The sequence below is a fragment of the Sarcophilus harrisii genome, chromosome 1 (genome assembly GCF_902635505.1).
Source record: "Sarcophilus harrisii chromosome 1, mSarHar1.11, whole genome shotgun sequence".
In the NCBI taxonomy this organism is placed as follows: Eukaryota; Metazoa; Chordata; class Mammalia; order Dasyuromorphia; family Dasyuridae; genus Sarcophilus; species Sarcophilus harrisii.
Genome location: NC_045426.1, coordinates 706,146,179 through 706,174,152, shown reverse-complemented (window position 1 = coordinate 706,174,152; position 27,974 = coordinate 706,146,179). Strand labels below are relative to the sequence as shown.

The 27,974-nt window shown below is 44.1% G+C and overlaps 1 protein-coding gene across 4 annotated transcripts; it reads right to left on the bottom strand.

The window, feature by feature from the left end:
- Window positions 1-139: 139 nt before the first annotated feature.
- EWSR1 (EWS RNA binding protein 1) lies at window positions 140-27,974 on the bottom strand. 4 transcript variants are annotated; one of them, XM_031948848.1, is made up of 17 exons: window positions 27,897-27,971; window positions 22,677-22,713; window positions 22,473-22,524; window positions 20,109-20,232; window positions 13,536-13,722; window positions 11,166-11,333; window positions 9,709-9,920; window positions 8,630-8,819; window positions 5,744-5,781; window positions 5,160-5,192; window positions 4,721-4,839; window positions 3,861-3,990; window positions 3,051-3,173; window positions 2,395-2,557; window positions 1,277-1,374; window positions 680-932; window positions 140-545 (listed from the first exon to the last, which is right to left on the bottom strand). In XM_031948848.1, the coding sequence occupies exons 1-17, from the start codon at window positions 27,907-27,909 to the stop codon at window positions 506-508; spliced, it is 1,980 nt and encodes a 659-aa protein (XP_031804708.1). In that variant the 5' UTR covers window positions 27,910-27,971; the 3' UTR covers window positions 140-505. The 4 variants fall into 4 exon arrangements, with proteins under 4 accessions (XP_031804708.1, XP_031804709.1, XP_031804710.1 ...); XM_031948849.1 differs by having other exon boundaries at window positions 5,744-5,778; XM_031948850.1 differs by lacking the exons at window positions 140-545; window positions 680-932; window positions 1,277-1,374; ... (2 more) ...; window positions 3,861-3,990; window positions 5,744-5,781 and having other exon boundaries at window positions 4,725-4,839; window positions 27,897-27,973.

Sequence of the window (27,974 nt, the reverse complement as noted above, 5' to 3'; positions counted from 1 at the left end):
CAGGTACAACCCATGGAGAAATAGGTGTTGCCCATCAAACGGCACTGCGTTTGTGGAAATCTCTGTCAGGGACGAGTGCAGAGCCCGACTCCAGGCGGAGACTGCAAGTTACTGCTCAACAGAGGCCGAGAGGTATTACGTTTATAAACATTTGGAATTTTATTTAAAAAAAAAAAAAAAACATCACAACCATTAACATTGTTACAGTTAGTTCTCCTCCTGGGTCTCCACACAATGATATTTGAGCATGCTCACAACAATGGTTTCTCATTGGTTTATTAGTCTTCGTTAAACAACCATCTTAAAAGAAGGAAAAGAAACTCAGGGCACTACCATTTAACTTGTTTTAATGTTTCTCCACAAATGGTGAAAAATACTAAAGTACAGACAAGGAATAATCATAATGTTGTGGCCAACATTATAAATATGGAATTATAAATTTAAAACATTTTCTGGTTTAAAAAATAAATCTGGTAGTAAATGCAGCTCTGCGGGATTTCTGCGTCTAGTAGGGCCGGTCTCTGCGCTCCTGACGGTGCTCGCCTCTGAAAGGCAAGAAGAGGTGGCTGTTAAACGCCCAACCACGCGGTAGCCCCGGTCTGGGCGGGCACCGACGGAAAGCTCCCCCCACACGTGGTGTCTGACTCCCTGCTCCCCTGAGAGTTTGCTACAAACATACTTATCCATTTTTCCGGGTCCTCCACGCCCTCCTCTTCTGCCTCCCATTTGTTCCATGAGAGGTCCGGGGGGACCTCCGGGTCCTCCTCTTCTTCCTCCACCAAAGCCTCCTCGATCCATTCCTCGGCCTCCCCGAAAGCCGCCTCTGTCTCCACCTCGGCCTCCTCTGAACATACCGCCAGGCCCTCCACGGTCCATAAGCCCACCTCTGCCGCCCCTCATGCCACCAGGGCCACCTCTGCCACGATCACCACCTGACAAAAACAGGAATTTGGCCAAGATCAGAGATGAATTTAACCACAAACTTCAGGGGAGGAAAACACTGAGCAAGCAGGGGTCTGAATCTCGGGGGGGTGGGGGTGGGGTATCCTGAAACAACAAACAGTCCCTTTATTTTCCTGGACCTCATTTCTTCTTTTGTAAATCCAGGGCCTGGAACAGAACACTCAGGCTTTAAACTTGAAGATTCCCACCCATGCACCACTTCACACATATTCCCCCAACCACCACTACTCTTTCCAACAAACGAATACAAATAATCACCCTCCTGGGAAATTGTGCAGGGAAGGAACTGAAAAAATATCATCCTGGTACCTACCTGGAGGTGGAAAGGGTGGTGGAAGAAATCCCTCCGGCTTAGGGGCTTTACACTGATTACACTCTGTTCTCCAAGCAAAATTCTGGTTTCCACAGCCTCTGCACAGAAAAGGAGCCCAGCAGACATCAGCAGCAGCCTCGGCTGGGCCAGCAGGCAACACACAGTGACACATTTGTACAACATGGGACATCCGTCACTCAATTGGAATCTCTATGGATGCTCCTCAGGCCTCGGGCCCAACAGCAGAACCAAGGCGACTAGTGCCTCAGACTTCACGTGAGAGCATGTGACCATCATGCAAAAAACTACCAGAAAACAGGAACAAATTCTCTTCCTTCCGCTTGAAACACTAATGGCACAGACAATGTCCACTGTCTGACCACTACTTCTCAGTGCAGCCTCTAGCACTGGCTTTCCATCCGGCTCAACATCTGGCATGTGTGTCCCTCCCCCCAATCACCTCAAATCTCCCATGAACAGAATCACCCTGGGGATCTTTGTCTGCTGACCTGCCCCAACAATTCTGTCCAAAACGAACCCCCCAATCCAATTCTGTACTGCTGTAGAAGGCACCACCATCCCTCCAGACCCTTGGGCTCACAACCTAGGGGTCGTCCTGAACTCTCTCAACCCCCATACCCAAGCTGACCCAACTTGGTCAGCTTTTGTGACCTGGATACACTGAGTCCTCCCCACCCCACCCCACTTCTGGGCCGTTTCTAATAGCTGCTGGGGGAGGAGGGGAGAGCAGACAGTCTCCTTGTTTCCAGCCCATCCCTCACTCAGCCATCAAAGTGCACCATGACCGGCCACACCCTTTATATCACCAGCTCCAGATCACCTCCCATTACTCCTAGTTTTTATAAAGAACTTGACATGCTGCCTCCCCTGGCAGACTGCCAGTGCTTATTAAGAACAGACCTTTTTTTCCCTTAGATCTCCGTCTCTTCAATCTAGTATTACCTAGAATACAGTAGGTGTATAACAAATGCTTGCTGATTTTACCTTTTCCATTTGAAAATTTGTCCCGCACCTTCATTACTTTTAAGTTGCTGCTAACTTACTACTAATGGCACATATATGTAAACTCGGCTTTATTTTGCTCAAAAAATACATACGGATTAGGGCACTGCCAATCCCCTGCTCTGTGCTGGACGTTTCCTCCTCCTGAAGGATTTCCTCGGGAGCCCCTAGGTCCTCTTGGTGGAAAACCTCCCCTGTCTCCTCCTCTGCCTCCCATTCGACCCATGGGTCCTCCTGGTCCCCCTGGTCCTCCAGGACCTGCAATGAAAACCAACTCCCTATAGTATCTGGCCTTAGCAATAAAGGCCCTGCTCATCCCAGGCCATCTTTAGAACAAAACAGAACAGTTTCTGAGGATCAAGTCTCATCTTTGGCTAAAATGCCCACGAAGACAGTGACACCACCACCTTCACCCCCCCCCCCCCCCCCCCCCCCCCCCCCCCCCCCCGGCTTCCTCTCTGTGGATCTCACTGGGGTCTCCCTCTATCTACTGGCGGCACAACACAGGCACACTGTGCAGCTGGTTTTGAATTGTTATTTGGCTGCTTCCAATCTGTGTAACTGTGGGTAAGCCACAAGCTTACCCACAGCAGTCTATAAAATGGGAAGGATCCCTCAGTGGGCTGCAGGGGGGAGACCCTTTGTTCTAGGACAGGGCAGTCCCCCCTCTACCCACCCCCCCCATGGCAAGATGGGCTCTTGGCTAGGTTCTAAGTCTTTTTGGTGCCCAGGACCCCGAGAGCCCCATCACCTCCTCGGAGAGGGGGAGGCATTCCTCTGCCTTCACGGGGCGGCATGCCGCCTCGCATGCTGTTCATCGGAGGCTTCTTCCGAGCCAGAGACACTTTGAGTTTGCTTCCTTGGAAGTCTTTCCCTATAAGAAGAGAGACACGCATTTTTCTTGTTCACTTCTGCTTCTTCCTCACAAATGGGAGCTGCCTGATGGTCACCCTCTCTACCTCAGCATTACCACTCTTCTGGCTAAGAAAAACCCACCTGGGGCGTGTGTTTACACTCCGCCAGCTCTCTAGCAACCTGTAAACTACGTTCACTCCTGGTAAGAATGAACCCCGCAGGGGCTCTGGTCACACAGCTCCCTCCTTTCAGTCCGGTAGGCCCCCAGCAACCCTACAACTCTAAGGGGGCTGTCCTCTACAAGTCAGGGGAATCCCTGGTTTCCCATCAGAATGGAACATGGGGCTTCCTCTGCAGGCTCAGAGGGCCTTGACTGAAGAGAAGAACTGGAAGAACTGGACTAAGCTTCAATCAAGTGCCCCAGTAATGTTTGGTTTTGCGCATAAACATTTCTTTAAGTTAAAGATGTGTTTCCAAGGAAGGGAGAGGCTCAGGATGAGACCTTTCAAAACCCGCCCATGTCATGGTGACCATTTACAAATTCAAAGTCTATACAATGAGTAGTCTTAACTTGCACCATTTTGACTTTAGGTTTGAATCTGCAAGATAATGATCCCTCTCTGTTACCACTCCCCCCCCACCACCCCACCACCCCTTCCCCAGCAATCGCCTCAAAGACAGTTCCAAGTTGGGCCTCCATTCTCACCATCAAACCATTCTACTGCAGCCTTTGCAGTAGGTGGGTCATCGTAGGACACTGTGGCATCTCCTTTTGGCTTTCCCGTTTCCTTGTCTAAGTAAATGTTTATCATCGGCTGTCCAGTCCTTTTGTTCATCTAGACAAACAAGACAACATTTATGCAGTGGCCCTGCACCACGACGAACAGAGCCCTCAGATTCTGGGTTTGTCCTGGCAGATGCACCAGGCCCGCACTCCCCGCTCTCTCTCCAGCCACGCTCAGCTCGTCCAGGTCACAAAACCTGTAGTCTCTGAAGAGGCCGGGGGGCCTCCTCAAATTAAAAGGGAGCTCAGTATCAGCAGAACATTTGGCTGCAGTTTACAGAACGTGGAAGCAGCTGCTCGGGCACCAGCTACTGCATTGCACTCCAATAATCGCCAGGCTGCAAAACTCAGAAGGCTGTGTTCAGGAATGCTTCCATTAGGAAAAGGTGAAATTTATTAAGACAGGAAAGGGCATAAACACATTTTAGGAAATTTCCATGGGGGGGTGGGGTGGGGAATGTGTGTATGTGCATCCACACACACATATACATACATAATATATATATACACTATATACAGTCTATGGTGTTTAAAGATGAATTTATGTTTGGCAGTAAATACCCTCTCCTCCTCCTGAGGCTTTATTGTATAAGCAATACTGAGCTCCACATAAACAATAGAAAACTCCATATTTAGAAATCCAAATATGATGAAAGCAGCCACTGCTGCAATCTGAATCTAGGCCTCCTCATTCTGAGAGCCTTGGGTCATCCCTGAGAAGAAGCAGCTTCCGTTCTTACTGCCAAGCAGGCAGAGTTGGGAGAGACCAAGTTTTTACCCACCTTGACAACCCCACACTGTTTGAAGAAGTCTGCCAGCTCGTCAACAGTCACGTTTTCATTCAGTCCCTGTACATAAATTGCACTGTTTTCGGAGTCTTCATCGGGATCTACAGGTGGGCCTAAAATGTAAAAGCCAACACAAATCAGCAGACCTAGTTCCCGCTGAAATGTGGGACAGGCCAGTAGGTATCTGCCCATCAGCCCCGATCAGAAGCACTCTAGTGGGCAAAGATTTCATGCCTCAGGGCGGGACTGGATCGGATCATCTGAAGCCTCCCTCCAACCCTGAAAGTCTGACTCATTAAGAGGCCTTAAGCCAGTAAAAGGGATAATTAAGAAGCTCGTGAGTGGCCCTGAGGTCACAGGAGCAAAATTCACCAAGCCACCAAACCCTGCACCATGAAGGAGAGTAGAAACAGGCCCAAAGAGTCCAAGTTACCTAAGTCAAGGTCTGGTCCTTCTTCCATAGGTCCTGCCAATCAGGAAAGAGCACACAGAGGCTCGTTAGTGCACGCCTTGCAAGCCGCACACCTTACAAACACACATCACTATCTACTACACCACCATGTGATGGGGCTTCATTAAACTCCAATTGACCCGCACTGCCAAAAAGCAGCAGTGCCCCTTTTAACATTGGTGATCAGAGGGCTAGGGCTTTTTTTTTTTCTTTAAAACAAGTTTGCTTTTAAACCATTAACCGATATTACCCTGTTTAATGCTTAAAGTGCCAATCAGTGTTAAGTTTAAATTAACTTTTCTCCTCCAAATAAACCAAATTGTAAAAATGTCTGTTCCCCCAAATTACAGAAGCAGTCGCTCAATACTTCAAGTTACCCTTTGTTTTGTAACCATAGGTTAACCTTATTACCCCTAATGCAATGCCGGCAGTACCCATTACAGTCTTGTTGTATAGGCCATTTTTAAAACCATTTAGGAAACTAACAAAAATCATATTTTTCTAAGAACTGACTGCATTTTTTTTTTTTTTTTAAACACTATCCATTGTAATACTCAAAAACTTACCACCAGGCTTATTGAAGCCACCTCGCTCTCCAGCGCTGCTGGGGGGATAAACGAAGAAATGAAGGCCTTTCCCTTTACAAAGCCAGTGCCGCTCGGAGCCCCGGGGGCTCGTGGGAAGAAGGGCACTGGCTAACCCCATCTCCAAACAATGCATCTCTCTCAGCTTGTCACTAGGCCTCGCTCCGGGCAGCTCAGCTTGCTCTTTATACACAACCTTGCTTGTCTGATCTTACACACCAGTCTGGCTGGCCCTTTCAGTTCTGGGGGGTGGGTATTAATAGTGCAATACTTGGCAAACGAGGAAGACAAAAATCATCAGCTGGACAACGGGGCTTAGGAGGAAGGAGGAAGGAGAAACTCGGGGCAACGTTTTGCTGAACCCTCTCTTTCTGCTATGTGCATAAAGGTGCACCCCCGCTTTCTCCCAAGGGGAGCGTCAACTGAGCCTCGGGGCTCCCTAACCAGTTAACAGTTTAATAAAGCAGGAGACAACCACATCAAATGCCTACAACACACATCAGAGGGCACTTCCATCAAATCTTCAGCATGAAGCCATACAATTCAGGTTATTGATGGATATAACAGTCTTTGTGGAAGGAGAGTTTACAAACAAGGCCAAGGCTCAATGGACTGGGGGTACAGCTTTACAGACATTTAGGTCAGAGTCAATCCAATTCTTCACGTATGGCAGTCTTAAGTCACCGCCCTGAATTAAGGGGAGGAAGAGACAAGAGTTTGGGCAGAGAAGCTGTTCTCGCTAGGTTTTTCTAGCCAGTATTGCACCTTTAATACCAAGGATTTTAAAAATACAATTTCAAGCTGTTGCATGCAGCTTTGTTTCCTTTCTTAAAAATACACACCATAAAATGTTCTCTCTTTTTAAACACAAAAGTTTACACTTTAATTTTACACAATTCTAGAGTATTATACCTCCTCTGTTTTCATTACCAAACAACAAGTATGCATTACCAAAGTTACAGAAGGATTCCATTTATACAATGAATACATTTTGTTTAAAATATTCTATGTATATTTTTTCCTCTCCATATGGACACCGTGTCTAGTCCCACTTTTCATTATGCTGCCGGCTGAGTACTGAGTACGGGTACTTTTTAAGTATTGAAGTGTATACAAGGCTCTCACTTTGTAACCTGTAGCATATAAATGCGACAAAGCATGTTAAAAAGTTTCCACGTTTAACAGCCAATGAAAATATCAAAATACTGAGGCAATGAAAAAGGGCATGTTAACAACATTGAGTGCCTTACCTGCAGAAGACACTGAAAGCCATCACCACACCACGAAAAAGGGGGGGAGGTCCCCTATCCTGCCCCTACGGCCCCACAGACTGCTTCAGTCTAGTGGGAAACCCGTGGGGAAAGCCAGGCTCTGTTCTATGGCTCTGGTCGTAGACAAACTACGTCCACAAAGAGGGGCTCCCTTTATTAGTCAAGTCTACTTTACTTCTAATAGCATTAAAATGAAAAAAATAACAACTTGAGAATTTTGTTGGCAATCAAAAAAAGCACCAAAATTTCTAGGGGATTAGAGACGTGATGATAGTCATTTCAAGTGTCTAGGTCTACTTTAGAACATTCATCAAAGAGGTGAAACCTTTACAATGGGACGTGAGGAGGTCCCGTCCCCCTCCCCCCATATTGGTCAAGATTTTCTTTGGGTTCAAATGAAACAGCCCCAAATCTCTGTGCATTTATTTGTCCAAATCTCAATTTGTCGCCTCCAATAAAGATTTCACCACAACCTTCAGATTTTACTTTCCGTTAAAGTTATGCAGAATGCCAAGGTGAATACTTTTTTCCATTAGCTTCTACCCATCAAGGCATCGATCACTGGGATGTGTGGCAAGAATCAAAGATTAGCTGTTTCTTTATTCTAATTGGGAAGTCTGCATTAATTTGGAAAATAACTCAATTTTGCTTTAAGCCGGCACGGACAGAGACAGCGGCCTCCAATACGTACTTTGGACGACACTCTGCATAACTTTTAACTAGTTTACGTAGGGACAGAACACACACAGAGCTATGCCTTCTGTATATTAACATTAAGCACCAATATTAATGTACCATCCTCACCTTCATTAAAGCACAGACACCAGAAGGGGGAGGGGTGGGATTGGGGCGGGGGAGGGGAGAGGGGGAGCAGGGCTATAACATTATCAATAGAAACAAACAAGTTCTGCTAAATCAGATTGTGCCATCGATCAAGACGGCCAAACTGCTTTGGGGATCTCCCCGGCTCCAATGGGGAGCAGTCCTGAAATCACTGAGACCAACTAAATCTCTCTAACATTTGGATCCTTCACCTTATGGCCACGTTTTCAGTGGTATCGCTTAGCTGACCTGGATCTTCACCCAACAGTGTTCCAGTAACTCTTGTATTTTTTAACACAAATGGATGTTGGGGACAAACTTCCGCTTAAAACAGGTGACATCAGAGTTCTGCAGTATCTAGTATCTCTATATACTTATTTACACACACATCGGACATTTCAAGACACGCACTCAGAGGCAATCAGTTAAACCTAGGATTGTTAGAAGGTTTGTGTGTGTTCCATCCCAGAGCTCTAGTACCCGCAGAGGACATTTTGATACCTCTGTAGTTAACCATGAAGGGAACTGAAAGTTCTAGGTTCCAAACCATTGCCGCCCCTCCCCAACCCAAAGGGCTATACTGGCAGGATAAACGCATACTGCCATTTCTGCCACCAAGATGCCATTTCCATGCTTTGGAAGATGACTTGAGATCAACAGATTGTCCATGGAAATGTAGATTTAATTTTTTCTTATATCTTTCAGTCCCTTCTTTCCACTGAAAATCCTATGGATGAAACACAATTAGGTAAAAGGAGAAAAGGTTTGCTCTTACCCCATTCCACCGCGTCCTCCTCCTCCTCCTCCCCGCCCACCTCTGCTCATGCCTCCACGATCAAATCCCCCTCTTCCCCTGCCCCGGTTATCAGGGCCACTCATGCTCCGGTTTTCTCCAGGTCCGGAAAAGCCTCCAGACTCCTGCCCATATACACCCATGCTACTGGGATGGTCCTGCCGGAACGCACCTGAAGAGAAAGTCACACTGGTAAGGCTCAGAGCAGTCTCCTGGCACTGCCTACTCTGCTTCAGTTCACTGCCCTTTCTTCAGAGTCAGGGAACTGTCACACTGTCAGCTGAGGGCTCGGCCTAGGAGACCGCGAGGTCACAAAATCTCAAGTCCCCTCAGTGGTGACCTTCCTCAGAGGAACCCCAGGTACAAGGAGAAACGAGAGCTGGGTTCACGGCTGCAAACCTTCCACGTGCCAATATATGGCTTCAGTGTCACAAGTTGGGGGGCGGGGAAATGCTGTTTCAAAGGGCATGGGTCAAAAACCTAGCTCAATCACCCCAAACCTTCCAAGAGGGAAAAAGTGTAGGTTTCCTCACACTTAAGGGCATCTGATAAACTTGTAACTTAACTGGGGTATAAGCAGAATTCAGGACATGAAGATGGAATTTCACTTAATGGGACAAAAAAATTGCTGGCAGAAAAATATTTTACAATGGAAACACTGAGTTAATCTGTAGTTTGCAGTGACATTTCCAAAATGAGGAATCACTCGTTCTCCAAAACAAAACCCCTTTTATAAAGTGATACAAATACTGTGGGAACTTTCCCAAAACCCTGTCTAGATTACTCAATAAATATCACCAGCCTCATAAATAAATGTCCACTCCCCCAGGCAGGTGAGGTGGCAAAGAATGCTGGTCTCCTTCAAACACTTTGTGTCATAATGATCTCCTCTGCCCTTTCTTGGCAAGATATAATACAAGCTAACAGGGAAATTCTCCAGATGCCATATAAGACAAGCATAGGATCCATTCTTGGAGCCACCTGAGTGACCCACATAATAGCCAGCCCAGTCCGGGAATTTACAACAACCCTGAGACGCTCATGTTCTCCAAATAACTCACTCTGCTGCCCGTAGCTGCTGCTCTGTTGGCTATATTGACTTGGAGCCTGGCTGTAGGATCCAGTTTGGGGGGGATAACTAGTGGGGGGCTGCTGCCCATAGCTGCTCTGTTGACCATAGCTACTCTGCTGTCCATAGCTGCTCTGCTGCCCATAGGTATTCTGCTGGGAGTAACTGCTCTGATCGTAACTAGTCGGCTGGGTAGAGGAATAGCTGAAAGACAAAAATTAAAAGTTTTTTTTTTTTTTTTTTTTAAAAAGAAAGCAGCAATGTCACTCATTTACTGGAACGAATAGGAAACCTCCTACTCAAATTAGGACCACAACCCAACCACATTTCAAAGAAAGTCAGGGACAGTCCATTTGTAGGATATTAAAATCTATCCCTGAAGCAAACAGACCTCAGAAGCACCCTTAAATCACTACCAAGGAAAAATCAGGACTAGCACTGAAGCTGGGCCATGGAAGTCTCGAACCCAAACCTCGTGAGGTTCCAGGCCACAATCAGTAGTGCAGTGCCAGCCTCAGTAGCTGCCCAGACTGGGCACACCAGGCATTTGGTAGATTGCTCTTTAATACCCCTGCCCCCGAATGGCTACAAAGGACTCTCAAGGCTGTGAGCACAGAAATCAGATACTCTTTTAAAGACTCTCAAAAGTCTCACTGCTCTGTCTCTAAATAGATGCTTAACAAGTGCTAAATGCAAGAACTTGAATGTCAAGAAAATAGCGCAAATAAAAACACACCGATATGCAGCAATCAAAAATTTAGGCACAAAGTGAGTTGGGAAGAGCAGCAGCAACAGAAACAAGACCTAAAAAAATTCCATGATCAACAAAAATAGAAAATGCTAATATAAAATTTCCCCCCTTTGAGGCAAGTTTCCTCATATAATCTTTTTACCAGAATTCTAAAGAGCAAAATTACTTGATTGCTTTTACTTCCCATGTTTCAATCACTTTGTAAAACAAGAATTGGTCTAGATGAAGGATTGTGACCTAAGAGGTTAATGGCTACATTTCAACTTCAAAGTTTTTGTAACTTTGGGGGGGGGGGAAAAAATAACATCTGTGGCTTAATGTTATTGGCCTCTTTTATATCTTCTATTTTTTCATTTTATGCATTTAAAACAACATTCTGCGAAGGATCTATAGCCAAAAGGCAGAGGGAGCTCCTGGGCTCAAGATCCATCCCAGCTCCAACAATAAAATTAAGCAAACAAAAGGAGAACAGGACAGGAACACCAGTAAATCTCTAATTGCTCTGTTTGTGCACGTAGTTGTCTCCCCATCCCCACCCCCACCCTCTGATTATTGTTGTTGTCATCATCCTTATCGTTATTGTTTTACAATCCTTTTTTTAAGCAAACACAATAGTGTGGGACTCATCTGTGAGTTTCAGAAAACAAGTCATCCCTGGGGACGAGAGAAGCCATGTTTGGCCACACCCCAAAAGTTACCTGGTTGGAGGATAGGATGGTGGTGCGGTGACAGGCTGCATGGGGTAGCTGCCGGGCACCTGTGGGTAACTGTAGTTGCTCTGTCCATATCCTAGGCTGGGCTGGCTGTAGCCTGCTGTACTAGATTGAGGCTGACTAGTCTCAGCGGGCTTGCTACCATCCTGGGGTCTAAAAGGAGAAATGTACAAGTAAGAAGCCACTTTTCTGATGGACATTCTTTACTACAAACCCCTAAAAGCACTCTCCAAGTATGAGCAGCACACATCCTTAGGATCATCTTGGAAATAAGAAGGCTCCTGAGAGCCAGTTTATAAATGCTTTTGCTGGAAGGGAATATTCCGGGAAGGGAGGGCAATGTTCCCAAAAGGATCTGATTCCGCCACATTACCTTTTCCCCTAAGATGAAGGTAGTTAAGTTTTTTGGGTTGGAGAGGGAGGTGGTTTGGATGGGAAAGGGCTTCTTTCCAGCTAAAGAAGTGACAGCAGGGAGAAGGGGGATTTCACAATAAGTTTTCAGTTCCATTAATGTTTATGCAAGTTCAAAGGTATTTGAATGTATTTCTTTAAAAATGGCTTTCCATCTCCAATATTTGAAATAGGATGAGTGGACACCGACACTAATTTGCTAATGGTCATCTAAACTTGCCTCAAGTGCACCTCATGGCAATACCATTGTGGGACAGGTTGTCTCTCCCCAAATCCTTCTAGAGCAGTCATGGAAACGGGTAATTGTTTACCAGCCAAGGGCACACAAAATAAAATGGATCAGGTGAAATATGGCCCATCTCTCACAAGGGCCGAATAACCAATCCAAATCTTGGAAAAGCCAGCACTTTCTATCAGCTCTTCATTAAGCCTTTCACTCAAGGTACAGTAGAATCTGGCCAAACTACTGTAGCTGTGCTAAGCAGCTGGCAGGCCTGAGAGCTGGTATGAAATGCTGGCCTGTCTGGGCTCAGAGTACAACCCCAAGACATTCTCCAGAGGGCCAAGAAATCATTCCACTATTCCCAGTGGAAGAGAATAGTCACCATAAGAAGAGGGAGACAGGAGATGTAGGATGTTAGGGATAGCTGGTTTTTGTTTCGATGGCTGTTTTAAAAAGTTTCAGCAGAAACTAGAAAATGAGGCAGAGTGATTGATCTCATCACAACAGAGATACTCCAGAGATAGGGTGGATATAATATTGGTTGGAGTGAGGCATCTGGCTTCAAAGGACTTACTGAAATGAGAAAGTACACTGAAAAATGGCCCATTAGAACTTGCCCGACAGGTTTTAAGTTTGTTGAAATGGGGGGTGCCATGGGTCACCAGTCAGATACTTGAAGTGGTTCCTAGGGAGACCCTAATAAACTGAATTGGCTCATGGCTGCTCCAACATGAGCCACTCTTACGACCCCCTGATTGGTCCTGATTACTCACTGTGTAGTTCAGAAGCAATTTCACCAGTCTTTGCCCGAGCTAATTTCTTACCTCTACAGCAGACAATAAGTCTAGGTTACAAGTCGATCTCTCCTTTATTCCCTACAAGCTTTTCTTTCAATTCAGTTTTACTTCCTTCAACGCTGTAGCAGCCACCAAGTACACTGGCTAAAGTAAAGACCTTCAATCCTCTGTTAAGCAACAAGTAATACTGTTTACCCACTGCTAACCAGGCACGGGAGGTTGGAATCGCTTACCCTACTGGTCAATAGCACTACTGTACCCAGCTGATGCCACACCTGACTTTAGGTCTCTAGAATTAAGGCCCATCCACAATTGTGGAGGATACTGTTAACTGCCAAGGAAGTCTAAAGACAAATGGAGGTAGCAGCATAGCCTTCTAAACCCAAGAGGTGTGGTGTTCAGACAGCTGGGTCACATGCTACTACCCCTGTTGCAGTTAGCAGTTTTCAGAAAGGAGAAAACCACATAATAATGATGGGTGAAACCAAACAGGCTAAAAGTACAATTTTACCAGTTACCCCATTGTGAGAAAAACAAAAGACTCTTCTCAGTTCTAAAACATGTATTTGGGGAAAACCCACTCCCCCAAAGTCCCTCACCACTGAGGACAAATCCCAGCTTAGGAGCATGACACAATTTAATCACCCAATGGCACAAGTGTTGTTTTTTTTTTTTCTCCTGAATTTAAGACTTAGAAAAGTCCTTGAGCACAACTGTAATACCCTCAAGGGTTGCAGTGCTCACAACATATGAATGGGAGGCTACTTCTCTAAAAGAAAAATCATATGCTGTGTTAAAATTCCCATGGAATTAAACAACAGGTTTCTGCATGTGTCTATTCTCTAACCCCCAAAGCATGTAGTATTCTAACAGTCTGACACTGGTGCTTTACAAGAGACTAGCAACAGGTAAGCATGTCATTACCTCGCAGGTGCGGCGGTTGCTGGCTGCTGCCCATAGGTGGGGTAAGCAGGCTGGGTGCCATATGCAGACTGTGCTGCGTACGATGCCTGGGTGGTCGTAACTGTAGCAGTGGTGGTATCATACGCCCCTGTCCCATATCCTTGGACAGGCTGACTGTAAGCTTGAGGTGCTGTTGGTGTAGTATAACCTAGAACAAACAAGAGTCACGTCAGGCTTCAGGAATCCCTAGAAAAGGACAGATGGTGACGACCCATCTCTCGGCACTTCATCTCGGTTTGCTCATGGAGAAAGAAAGGGAACTGGGCTCAAAAGGTTCCTCTCTGCTCTAAAGTTATGATCAATGACCTACAACACACCTAGTAAATGGGTTACTAAACTAGAGGCCAAGTTTCCATGTTTAAAACATCATTTACTATAAAAAAGGACCATAAAAACTATAAAGCTCAAGGCTCCTGAGAAATATAAGATTTTCAGAGTCCTGGAATTTTCTCCTAAAACTATTCCTAGAAAAAAAGCATTTTTTCTTTTAACACTATTCTCTCTAGTGATAATACATGCCACATCTAACAATCCTCTAGGTAAAACACTTCAAGGTAACAGAGTCAGATTGTTTTAACTTTTACTTTCTTGCCTTTTCAGTACTTGCAAAGTAGTTACTAATATTTTTCTTAATCACCGAATCATTATAAAACACAAAACTAAGACATCCTTAAAAATGTTAAGCCTAGGGAAGAAGGCAAAGAAACAGTAAGTGCATTTTAAAACATTTACAGAAGAAACAAAAAAATTCAATTTGGGTCAAAAGTTCAAACATACATATAAGGATAATGATGTTTTTATTTGAACTAATTCCCCTAAATTCCAGGAGTACCAAAAAGTTGCCCCAGCAGCAGTTTTAAGTGAGTTATTCTGGAAATTCCTGAGAGCAAGTTTTCTATCCTTAAATGTTAAAGAGCTGAAGAAACTGACTTAAACATTATATGAAGAGTGACTTCTTTTTTTTTTTTTTTAAATCCTATGACTTCCCCCACCCCAATCTAGAAAAAGCAGCAATCAACTCAAATCTGAAAAATGATGGACAAAATACTGAGTATCGGGAAAATATAAACCTATGTTAGAATGGGGGAAAGGAAGGTACCAATGATTGACAGTGATTTTAAATAAGATTTTGAAACCTGGAAACACACCATTAACAGGCAAACAGCTTAAAAAAAAAAAAAGCTTTTCGAGATTCCAGACTACCTACAATTCCGGTTTTTCTTTGCTTCCGAGTAACACTTAGGACTCACTTTTCTGAGGCTGCTGTATTTCAATCCTTCCCAGTCACGGGAGTCAAGAAAACTCACTTCATTGGTGATGTTCTGGAAAGGCCCCTGGCTCCATTGCTCTTCGATTCCCCCTTCCTTCAAGTTACCTCATAAACCAGGTCCTATCTCTGAGTGGGTTTGCAGATCAAAGCTCTGTAGCCCCTGCCCCACTACTCACACTCTAGCTAGATCCTACACATTCACAATCTGTTCTTCAATCACACAACTATTCTCACTGAGGGACAGGATATTAAACGGCAATGTATTTTTTTGGTGAGGGAGAAAGGTAGGGTACTAAGCCTTGAGGTCTTCACAAATTTATCAAGTCTGAAGTCTTGGAGAGTCCTAAATCAAATTTCAGAGTCCAATAGGTTTCATTTTAGCCAGAACACAATTCTACTTATCTTGCACACTCCTACGGATCTACTTCCACCCACCAGAACAAACCTCTCTACAAAATTTATGAGGAAAGCAATGTAAAGAAATGACATTTTGCCAGAAACTAATTCATCACAGTAGCAATTAGTGCCTTCTTTTGTTCAATCATTATGGTAAAAGACAAAGATAATTAATCATCCTTATTAACCTGGAGTGCCTTGAAAATCTGAGCTAAATGATTACAGAAATAGAAATGGCAAAGACTAGTAAACTGAAAAGACTGAGAGAAAGAAGACCAAGAGGCATTAACACAAAACAATCAAACTAAGATTATTAATCTCTTGTTTATTTGGGAAAATCCTCTAATTTTTATCTTCCATGCAAACCTTCTTTCAGTGCCTTGTGTTAAGCTCTAAAATCCTGAGTTAAGCCAATGGATTACAAGCTCTGGCTAGTCTTCTCATATTAGAATGGTTTGGATTACAGATCTAACAATTGACTGCTAAGCCAGTTTGGAGACCCTGGCACCACAAAGATGGCACTCAAGTGTTGTTTTCTTTGGAGCTTTTGGGGTCATACAACTATAAAAATCTATTAAGGTACAGAGGGGGGTGAGATGATCCACTGGCAGAGAATAGTAATCTAGAAGAAATCAAAGATGCTGAATCTTTTAAAAAAATATATGACAACCTGCCATCTGGAGGAAGGGGTGAGGGAAGGAGGGGAAAAAGTTGGAACAAAAGGATTTGCAACTGTCAATGCTGAAAAATTACCCATGCATATATCTTGTAAATAAAAAGCTATAATATATATATGAGACAAATCTAGTCAGAGATTTATTCTTTCCTTTTTTGCAGAGGCAGTTGGGGTTAAGTGACTTACCCAGGGTCACACAACCAGGAAGTATTAAGTGTCCGAGACCAGATCTGAACTCAGGTTCCTGAATTCAGGGGTGGTGCTCTATCCACTGCGCCACCTAGCTGTCCCAGAGATTTATTCTTTATATCATGTTATTTTATTTTTTCCCCCCCAATTACATGTTGAAAGTTTCTAAGAATTTTTTTTTTAAGTTTTGAATATCAAATTCCATCATCCCCCCCCCCGTCTCCCATAAACAATCAGATACAGATTATAATCATACAAAACATTTCCATACTAGTCATTTTACACAAGAAGACTCAAAAACAACCAACAACAACAAAAAGGAAAATGAAAAATCGCATTCTTCAGTCTTTATTTAGCAATATCAGTCCTTTCTCTAGAGGTGGATAGAATGCTTTATCATTAGTCCTTTGGGATTGTCTTAGATCACTGAATTGCTAAGAACAGCCAAATCATTCCAGTTCTTCATACAATGTTGCCGCCACTGTGTCCAAAAACATTCTATCCTGATACTATTTACTTTACTTTCATCAGTTCATATAATTCTTCCCAGGTTTTTCTGAAATCATCCTGCTTGTCCTTTCTCATCACATGTCAGTATTCTATTACAATCTTACACTTCAGCCATTATGAAATTGATGGGCATCCCTTTGATTTCCAATTCTTAAGCCACCACAAAAAAGCTGAGATATATATATTTACTTACAAATAGTCCTTTTCCTTTTCTGGGGGGGATGTCTTTGAAATATAGACCTAACAATGGAATTGTGAGATCAAAGGGTATGATGCTGGACCTTTTGAAAAGACATTCAACCTCCTTTTCCCCTGATATTTGCTTTATATTCTTGGTTTTCTCTAGGGCTTCTCATTTCTACAGAAGATTATCATACCTAAACTTCGACAGGGCACACAGCTGTCCTTACAAGGAGTCCCAGCCCTGTAAATGACAACACACGACTCAAAAATCTTCTCAGAACTATCATCAACTACCTACTCAATATTTTCTCCCGAGGTATCAACTCTGCTATGTTGGGTCCAATGCTCTCCAATCTTTACTGGGTCCTCACTGCTGCACAATATTTTAGGGTTGCTTGGGCCATGATTGAGGCTCTTTTCTATCCTTTACACTGACTTTTCAAGTCTTAGATCTTTCTTCCCCTGCTGTTCTATCTCAGAATTCCTGTGCCTTTTACTTGACTGAGAAAGTAGAACCCCTCCAATCATCATCATAAGCAGCCTCTTTTCCCCATTATCGCTAAATCTCTATATTCTTCATTAAGAGCCTTTGAAGCAGTTCTTTTTCAGACAGAGCCCCAACCTGACCCTTAATCCCATTCCTTCCCATCTCTTCTAGGTGTTTGCCCTCAAGTCATTCATTCACTGTCAAAATTTATTAGCACTTTCCCCACTGCCTATAACCTATTCTCAGGAAACCCTATACCTGTCCCTACAGAACCTTAAGCCAAGTCTCTCACTGCCAAGCTCCCTAAGAGAATTAAGCTCACTGCATTCATTTCCCTTACGACCCAATCACTACTTGAATCCTTGCAATGTGGGTTCTGGTTCTACCATTTGATCTTCAGTGTTCTTCAAACTGAGAAAATTCACTGTTTGATACCACAGCACTTTGTCAGTCATCATCTCCTTCCTAGACTTTCTCCCCACCTTTCCTTTTTGACTTCTGCTCCCTGGACTCAGGAACAGACTTATCCAACTACTGCTCCCCTTCAGTCAGTTCTCTTTCCACATACTCTTTTTCTTGGTGCTCTCACCTGTTCCCATATATTTCATTATCTACTATTTAGCTCTATTGTCTCTCCTGAAATCCATTTCTTTATTATTATTCCCTGCTGGCTGTCTCATCCTAGATGTGCCCTAGGGATCTCAAATTCCTCATAACCAACAAAGAATTGATCATGCCCATGATTCTGGGCTCTTACCCATTTCTGTAGTGCAATCATCCTTTTTAGCATTTTTCTAGGTTCATCATTTCCCTCACCCACCATTTGAAATCAATTAACCAAGAAAATATTAAACAATGACAATGTGCCAGGCACCATGCTGGATGCTATGGATCCAAAGACAACAATTCAAAACATCCGGTCTTCAAAGACCTTACCTTCTACCGCAGAGCAATGACAGAGAAGGAGAAAAAACACAAAATGGAGGCATGGTAAATATATTGGGGCAGGGAGAAGCAGTAGTGAGGCCCATACTTGGTCTACTTCTTTTCACTAGATGGTGCTCTGACTCTAGACCAAGCCGCTCACTCTTGGGCTTCCAGTCTTTGCTCTCTCAATAGATCCTCTAAAGAGTATTTTCTGGCAGCAGAACTCTGACCCTAGTCACTTCCCCATTGAGAAGCTCTGAATTCGCTCCCCACTGCCTCACTCTCAACACTTAAAGCTTTTTAGGCTAGCTCCCCAAGCTTTACCAACTGCCTTCAGTCATACTATCCCCATCAACCTCAAACTATGACCTATTCCCCACCCTCAAAGCTCCTTATTTCCCCTATGCAGATGTCCTCTGCCTGGAACCACTGCCTTCCCTGATCCTATGTGTTCAATCTTCTGCTCCCTTCCCCTTCTCTTGTCTGTATACCTCTGTGGATCTATGTACATGCTACACCAGTTCCACAGATGGCCAGCTCTTTCAGGGGATCGGGGACTGTTTCTTCTTTGTCTTGGTAACACTAACCCTGGCATAGAACTTGGCACAAAGAAGTGCTTGTAAAAACACCAACCCTATAAACATATGAAAAGTAAAAGCAAATCTAATTTGGACCACTCGTATTCAAATCACACTTGACTTCAAATTTATAACTTCAGGTGCACAGAACAACAGGAAATGTGTCCCATGTTATTCAAGTTCCCCCAGTTGCAGCTATCATGGGGGAAAATTTGCAGTGAATGTTTTCAATGTTAATCAGCCACACACCAACTGGCACATTACAAAGTGTTCATCTCTCAATAGTCTAATCTAGAATCAGATGAGTTGTGCTAGGGTTTTCCTTCAAAGTCTTTGATACCCAAAGAATTCATACTGGGCTCACTGTATGGAGTTTGACGTTAAGCCTTTAATAATTTTGCAGACTAAAATATCTTGTACACAGAATATTAAGAGAGGAGCCAGAAATGTTAACTCAAAAGTGAGCTGAAACAAATACCATGTACCATACATCTTTTCATTTTACTCCATTTTAAACCCAAACACGTCACAATATAATTTGTTCTAATTACCGATATTTTTAGTTCCCCAAAACAGCCACGAATATAACTGAAAGTGGACCCAAAATTAAACTTACCAAGTTGATGAAGACCAAGTTAAATGTATGTCTGGACTAAAAATCACAGACAACCAACCACAAAGGGTAGTAGTTTGATTCTCTAAACATGTCTAACTATGCAGTCTGCTCTTTAGAGAATAGAAGCAGCTGGATAATCATCACACGAAATACCTTAGGGAGAGGGCAGCCACGATTATATTTAAGAAAAAAAGCAATCCCTCCCCCAAACTAAGCTGAAAATACATAGGTTTGTAAATGGCACCTGAGAGCATCTTTTAATGCTGGTGTTGAGTGATGTGGTATTAGATTTTAGGGATAAATACATGAAGACACCTAAAAGGTTAATTAACATCACAGAGTTACCGAAGATGACAAAGCATTCTCCATGCAAGAATGAGCAGGAAAGCCAAACCTGTACTAGTCCCTTGTACTATGGAAAGCACAAAGTAGAGGGTGCTCCTTTGGATGGAGTCAGAGCCAGATTAACAAAAACTAGCTAAAACATCAGCATCTGAGATTCCTGAGTGTTATTGCAGCCTTGAAGCATTCTGTATAGCTGCCTAATCCCAAAGCTATAAGCCAATGCTCAAAATCTCCAAAAATATTTTTAAAGGGGAGGTTTCTCTTCCCTATAATTCATCCCCTCTACATTTTAGTCAGAGTATTGCCTAGCCTAATTGACAGAGGATGGAGGAACAGGATCTGTCTAACAGGTCTTACCTGTTGGAGGCTGTCCGTAAGAGGTTGCATATGCAGTCTGCCCATACGTTGCGGTTGTCTGAGCCTGTGTATAGCTGACATCAGTAGGTTGCCCATAGGTTCCATAACTTTGTTGCCCATATGCCTGCTCCGAAGAGAAACCACAAAGGTTTAGGATCAAACCTCCAGCTGAGCCCCTCCGTTTTCTGTTCAGTTTCTAAATCACTACACAGAAGGACAAAGTCCAGACGAACTCTTTTCTAGGAAGGAGAGCCACAGGAGAGGGATGTGCTGTCAGGTGGAATCTGAGCTCTGCCATTTAATCCACACTCTGCAGTCCAGGCAAAATCTCCGAGGCAAACATGAATGAGTGCTTGTTATCTTACTCAATTTCTTACATTTTGGTAACCCGAACTCCTCAAGTCAAAGGCTCTGCTTGGCTCTTTCATCAGCCAAACTCCAAGCCAACTTTGAAGCAAGAAAGGAACCCAAAGGGAAAATAATGAAGACCCAGGTGTCAGCCTGCCAGAGCTGGATCAGGAGACAGAAGCAAATAATACAAGAAAAGCCCAGAGAGGGAATGAAAGTAAGTCTGAGTCCACCAGAGGATATTTTGGTCACCTGGGCATGCATCTGATTAAAAAGCGCAGACTAACAGTTATAATCACTTGAAAAAAAAAAAAAAAATGAATGTGAACCTGCTATAGCTTATTAAAACAAGCGAGCTGGAAGAATACTACCTTTTGAACTAAAACTATCAATAATATTTAAAAGTAGACAAGGAATTTACTGTTCTTTTGCCTCTGAGCATTACCATTCGTACTGGCTTAATCTGAAGGACCAGTTACACAAGAATTGTCAGTCAGCACATCATGGTTGTTGTACCCAGGAGGGTTTTCAAGGTGCAGATTAGACATTAACTCAAAGCCACAGAACATTTCCAATTTGGTGCTAGACTTTTAAAAGATGAGAAGGGACAGTTCTGTCACACAACACCCCTCAGTTTTCTTATTTAAAGACATTTTTACTTATGGTTGCAGTTCACCTTTCTTCCCAACAATTACAGTGGGAAAAAGGGGACAACCAAAGAAGAAAATAGGCCAACATTGGGGTCAAAGGAGAGGGAGAAGGCCCTTTCTGGGAAGTCTTTGGCCTACAGAGAACAATAATGACCAACATGGAATTGAAACAGGTGTAATAGCTAAGCTTAGATCAACAAGATTCCAAAAAGTCAAGAATGGCTGTGAATACAGAAAGGACCTGTTATTTCTTAGGTGAAGGAGCTCCCAGCCTGGGAGCTACTTGCTCTCCCCCAACTCAAATGAGGGGTTCTGTCTCCAGGTTAACCACCTGCTATATCATATTGCCTCTACGTCATGTGCTGAAATTAATAAAATGCTAAGTCTTATACTTGGGTCCATCCATTTCACAAGTACAAGATAGGTGAAACATATCAAGATAACAATTCATCTGGAAAAGGGGTGTGTGTGAGAGGGGTGTTATGGTAGCTGAAAAACCTAATGTGCTCTTAACAACACCCACTTAAAGGATGACACCGCCCCCCCCCCCCAAAAGGTGACAGTTCAAAACAGCTAGGATCCTGGATAATATTCTCCCTATAACCCTATACAGTAACTGAGGTTGAAGTAAGATAATATTATGTGAGTCTCTACAAATTTTAAAAGATTATATAACTGTCCATTGCTATCAATTGGATACTATATTTTAGGAAGATGAACTGAGGCGCATTCAAAAAAGGGGTAACCAAAATGATTAAGGGACTCAAATGCAGAACATGCAAGGATTGGCTGAAGGAAATGGGAGTGTTTAGCTTAAAGAAGAGAATCAAAAAAGCCACATTCAAGTATCCCAAAGGGCAGAACTAGAAACCATGAAAAGTTGCAAAGGATCAGAATTCAGTTCCATGAAAATAAAAAGTTCTTTAATGAGATTCCTAAAAGCTGACCTGCCTGGTCTGGAAATGGCTAATATTCAGAAATTCATGCTGTACAGAAATCCCTTGGTCAGGCACCTAAGTTACTTCTGGTGCTCTAGTTAGACCTTGTGATTCTAAAGCATTACGGGTTTCCCATTTTTCAGTCAAGGAAACACAGGTTCAAAGAGGTTTAGTAATTTGCCTAAAACTATAGACTACTTACACTTCTACAAACAAAATCACTCTGAGGTATACTGATGCCCACAGGGATATTATGTATTCAGGAAAAATTGCATTTCTTTAAACACACCTCCTACATTTTTATCACAAAAAGCCTAAAGAAAGTTCAGGTGTAAAGTCAAAAATCTGTCTGTTCTGGCTGCTGTTTGAACAGGCTGGTAAAATAACCCTAGCAAGATGACCTTTAAGTATACATGTGTCAAGATTACCTGGGTGGTCTGTGCATATCCTTGAGCTGGCTGGGCTGCATAAGCACTGTAGCTGTAAAGAGAGATAGAGGGCAAATACTGATTATATCAAACGAATATACAGGCTGCCATCACAGCCTGTGTGTTGAGGGGGGCAAAAATGAAAGAAATGCTGTGCCTGGCCCTCTTAACGTCTATGGTAATAGAGAGATGAACATTACTTACCCCTGCTGGGCTGCAGCTTGACTGTAGGTACTATAGTCTAGAAGAGAGAAGGAGGAAAAGAATAGGTTAAATAAAGCAGAGGTGAATAGTATTCAAGGCAAAAACAGGTAAAACAAATGTCTAGTGGGAAATCCTAAATTTGGGGAGTGGGGTTCACTTATAGAGTAACATGGAAGAAAATGGACACATTCCCATATGCCATACTAAAAACGCAGTCCAATTACTTGCTAAGTAATTTTTAAAAAATCAAGGTCACTAAACATTTAAATTCTGAGTGATTTAGCTCAACTGGATAGAACATAGTGCTAGCTCCTAAAGCCAAAGTCATGAGATCTAACCTCTTACAGATTCCTGAGCTGCTCAGATGCTGCCAGTGCTCTGACTACAGATCTCAAGTACAGACCTCTGATCACAAGACTGATCTCAAAGTCAGGACCCTAGTAAGAGCTCACATTTATACAGTGCTCTAGGTTTGCAAAGCACTTCAAAAATCTCTCATCTGATCTGGGAGGCAAGTATTTACTCTAATTCCCATTCTACAGATGAGAAAACTGAATTTGAGAGGCATGAAGTATCTGAACCTCCCCACCTACCCCCAAATCAAATTGCAGGTGAGGAAAGACAGACAAAATAGAAAAAAGCATTGTATCTGAATTCAAATCCTAACTCTGCTGCTTCCTGCCTAAGTGATGGGCCAGCACGGTCACTTTCCTTACCCACAGATGAATGGAGTTAGACCAAAGAATCTCCAAAGCCTTTTCCAGCTAGGAGCTCATGACCCCTGAATGCAGTCTTCAGGGGATAGCTAATAAGAAAATGCTGAGTTTAAACTAGGCCTCAAACATAAACTTAGCTCAAAACCTCAGCCAAAGACATAATATTTAAGCGCACAAGGCCACATACATAGTAGGCATGTATAGACAGTAGCAAAAACTCTACCAATTTTCATTTCAAACTTTCAGTTTCGATGTTACAGAACATTGGAGTGGAGGGAGAACCATGACTTTCCCCTCATAACAACAGTCTTATTTAAAACAAAATTAATATATTCTCCTATATCCCTTAAAGCATATAAATATGGGAGGGGGGAGAGAGAATATTTTTAGAACAAATTTACTTTTCAACAAGTGCAGTTTAATGGTACCCATGTAAGTAATTCAAGAGAAAGTCTGACCAATTAGAGAATATTCAGAATGGGAATTCTCTTATTCTGAAAGATAACTGTCTCACGTCTTACTAGTGGAACCTGTTCCATGAATAAATTAGTATTAATAAGTCAATCTACAATACCCCCCCCCCCGTCTTATCAGCAAACAAAGCAATGCAATCTAGTAATTTCTATCGAGAAACAAATGTCTTGATGAGTTAATGGGAAAAATTGGAAGGTTGAATTAACAAATGCTAAGTTGGACTGTTAAAGCATAGGTGGAAGTGGGGAACTTGATGGATTTAAAAATAAGCAAAGTATAGCAACTGGCAAAATAGTCTATCAAGCAAACAAGTACTTTCCTCAACAGGGAAGAATGCACACTTTGTTCTAAGAAGGATACAACCATAAAGGTTGAAACAAAAAAGTCCTCTCTTGTTCCTCCAAAGGCAACAGTTTTACAATTCCTGGATTCCAGTCCACCTTCAAATCCTCTGCCCTTGAGGGAGAGCTGTTTCTCATCTTTTTCCAGCATCTTTCAAATTTATTTATCTTTTCAGTATATAACATGTAACTTTTCAATCCCCCCCCCCCCAATACTGCTTCAAAAGTCCTGACTCATCACTCACTACCATCTGCCTAAGCCAACAACAATAAATAGAAATCTATTCAATAAAATCTCAAACATTTCCAGTAACATCCTTCCTAGGGTAAAATTTCTTCTGACCAAATAAAAGAGTCTAAGTATCAAACATTTTCATTCTAATCATATTTAAAACTACCTGACCTGTGATCTTCATCACTGCATCAATTTGGAAATCACCGACATCTCAATTTTATTTTTACAAGTGCATTTTTCCACAATCGGGGTAGGTTGTTTTGTTTTGTTTTGTTTGGTTTGTTTAGATCAAAGCATTAAATTAACAAAGCTATTGCTGAGATTTCAAAAGAATCATCAGTAATTCTCCGTTTTTGATAAAAAAAAAAAAATTTTCAGCAAAACATATCAAAAAGCCAAGTCCCAGGCATTTAATTCAGTTTTCTTCTTCCATAAGCACAAAACATCACAAACACAAAAATGTTACACAGCTTTTCCTATGGTTATATACTAATCATACTGTGTAATAATCAAATCTACAGTGGCTTTCAGATTTGCCATAAAACTACAGACTATGTAGTATCTATAAACAAAGCTTTTTATAAAAAGTTGAGGCAGGTAGCTGGCCTGATAGATAAAGCACTAGGCCTGAAGTCAGGAAACCCAGAGTTCAAATCGAAACTCAGAATCTTGCTTTCTGTGTGACCTGGGCAAGGCACTTAATTGTTCTCAGCCTCAGTTTCCTCAACTGTAAAGTGAACATAACAGTAGCACAGCCTTTCCCCTCTCTTGAAGAGTTGTTATAAGGATCAAATGAGATGATATCTGTGAAGGAATTAAGTACTGGGTCCAGCACATAGAGACACTATATAAATGCTAGCCAATATTATTATTATTATTACTGCTATTATTAAGAGCCTTAAGATGAAGATAATGTCTAGAAAAATAGTACTTTAAAGATGAAAAGAGAATCTCAGACAATGATCTAGTTCATGGTCCTTGATCTGGGGTCCACATATTTAAATTTTTTGGAGCTGCAATTAGCTTCTTTTATTTTAAAAAAAAAAAAAAACACATTAAAAACATTCTGAGAGTTGATGTAAAGTACCATTGAGAACTATAACACACAAAAAAAGGGTTAAGAATTTCTCATCTATGTCCAATATTATTCTGCAGAAGTGGAGCTTAAAATCTTGACCAAAGATTTGTAGCTTTTTACTATCTTTATATGTAACTGGAAAAAAAAAATTATACTATTAACTAAAAAGAAAAAAAGACTAAATTCCAGAGTGGTGAGAATGACTTCAAAGACACAGTGATATTAGTTTTAATTCAGTTTTGCTGTTTTAAAAAACAAGAGACTGCTTTTTACACAACTAGATAAGTCATGTATTTTTAACAAAGGCTATTCCTTCTCAACCTCACAAAGGTAGAATAGAGACAAAGAAGAAAACTTAAAATGTCTTTAAGTCAACAAGTATTCACTGAGCCACCACTAAGCAATTAGTGATTAATTCTACACTAACTTGTTATCTTTTTATTAGCTATCAAAATCATATAGTACCTTCTGAGGAAGGGGGCGGGGGAGCTCTCCAAAACGATTTCCCCCTTCAATGTTTTCTTTTTCTAGTAAAATCAAAAGCAATCCCCCCAAAGCAAACAAAGAAAGATGTGGCTCAAAGAGAAAAGTCTAGCTTGTGCACTACCATCCTTTGTGCATTTCACACAAGGGTTTTTTTCAAGCAGTCATTCAATCTCAGGCCTGTATAATTTAAGACCCAGGTTTTACTTGTTCAGCTTAGGGATGAGTGTTAGAAACCAGAGTGCCTCAGGACCCTGACATGCAGGGGGCAGAGACCTAATGCAAGGTGATGGCCTCCTCCCATCGCCACTAAGTTTAAGAGATCCCAGTATCCCAGGAAATAAAATACCCTGACCCTCTAAGGAACAGCTTGTTTACATCTGCGTTGACCGACTTCTGAGTGCAAGAAGTCCTTCATCCTAATTGTATTTTACACTCAACCCTAGAGCTAACTAAGCCAACAACTTCCCTTCTGCCCAAAGGCAAGCTCAAAAACCCTCTCCCACAGCAGGGAATCAACCAGGTTTTCCAGCTAACCTGGAGGCCAAAAAGTACAAGGGCTGCTTAGCCATGATTCAGGGTCCGGGATCAGAGACCCCGAACAGCCGAGCTGCCTGATTCAAGTCCAACGCAGACCCTCTCCAGCCCTAAAACCTGGGTCGGCTCCCGAGTCGGGAAACCCAGAGCTTTGATGGTCTAGTTCCATGCCGACATCGGACTCTCCCTTGGGCCCTGAACTTTAAAAGGCCGGAGAGGCGCTCTCTTCCAAGGTCACAAAGTCCCTCCAAAAGGAACCACGATCCGAGCCCCTTTCAAAATCTGAGCAGAGAACGAGCCGTTCCCCTCACCCAGAACCGTTAACTCAGCATTTCCCCTTCCAGCCGGGTTTCAGGAGAGCGCCCGGCGAGGCCGGGCCGCGGGGGCAGACAAAGGCCAGGGCGGCAGTGCGGGCGCCGCCCCCACCGCGCTCCCGGGGGCAGGGGCCAGGCCGGCCCAGAGGCGCCCCCACCGCGCTCCCGAGGCCGCCGCCGGCCCAGAGGCGCTCCCACCGCGCTCCCGAGGGCAGGGGCCAGGCCGGCCCAGAGGCGCTCCCACCGCGCTCCCGGGGGCAGGGGCCAGGCCGGCCCAGAGGCGCCCCCACCGCGCTCCCGGGGGCAGGGGCCAGGCCGGCCCAGAGGCGCCCCCACCGCGCTCCCGGGGGCAGGGGCCAGGCCGGCCCAGAGGCCCCCACCGCGCTCCCGGGGGCAGGGGCCAGGCCGGCCCAGTGACCCCGGGGGGCCTGCCCCACTTTCTCGAAGGCCGCCGCCTGCAGGAGCCGGAGGTGACAGGGCCGCGCAGGCCCCGGGAGACGGGAGGGAAAACAACCGGCGCCTGCCCTCGGGGAGCTTCCACTCCCAGGGCGTGACGGCTGCGGGCCCCGCGAAGGGCGGGCCCACGTGGCGGGAAGGGCGCGCGGGCCGCGGCGAGGCCTCGCCCGGGGACACAATGGAGGCGGCGGCGGGCGGAGGGCCGCGGCCCGGCCGAACCAGCGCGAGCCCGGGCGCGAAGCGGCGGGGGCGGGAGCGCGCGCGCACTCCCGACTCCCTCCCTCCCCTCTCGCCGCGCGCCGCCGCCGCCGCCCCCGCCCCCCCGCCCGAGCGCCCGGTGTGGGGGAAGGGACGGCGGAAGGTTCCAGAATCCCACCCGCCCGCGGGGGGAGGGGAAGCGAGGTAGGCCGCAATCCCGCCCCACGGCCCGCCGGGCGGCGCCGCCGCCCCCCACTCCCTCACCCCCGCCCCCCGGGCAGCCCCCCGCGGTGTCGTCTCCCTCCACGAAGAACTCGGCTCCCCCGGCCGCCGGCGCGGCACGCCCCGAGCCCCCCAAGCCGGCCCTGCGGCCCGGCGCCACACTCACCCGTGGACGCCATTTTCTCTCCTTCCTCCTCCTCGTTCTCTCAACGTCCGTCTCTCTCTCCCTCGGCCGCTTGCCCTC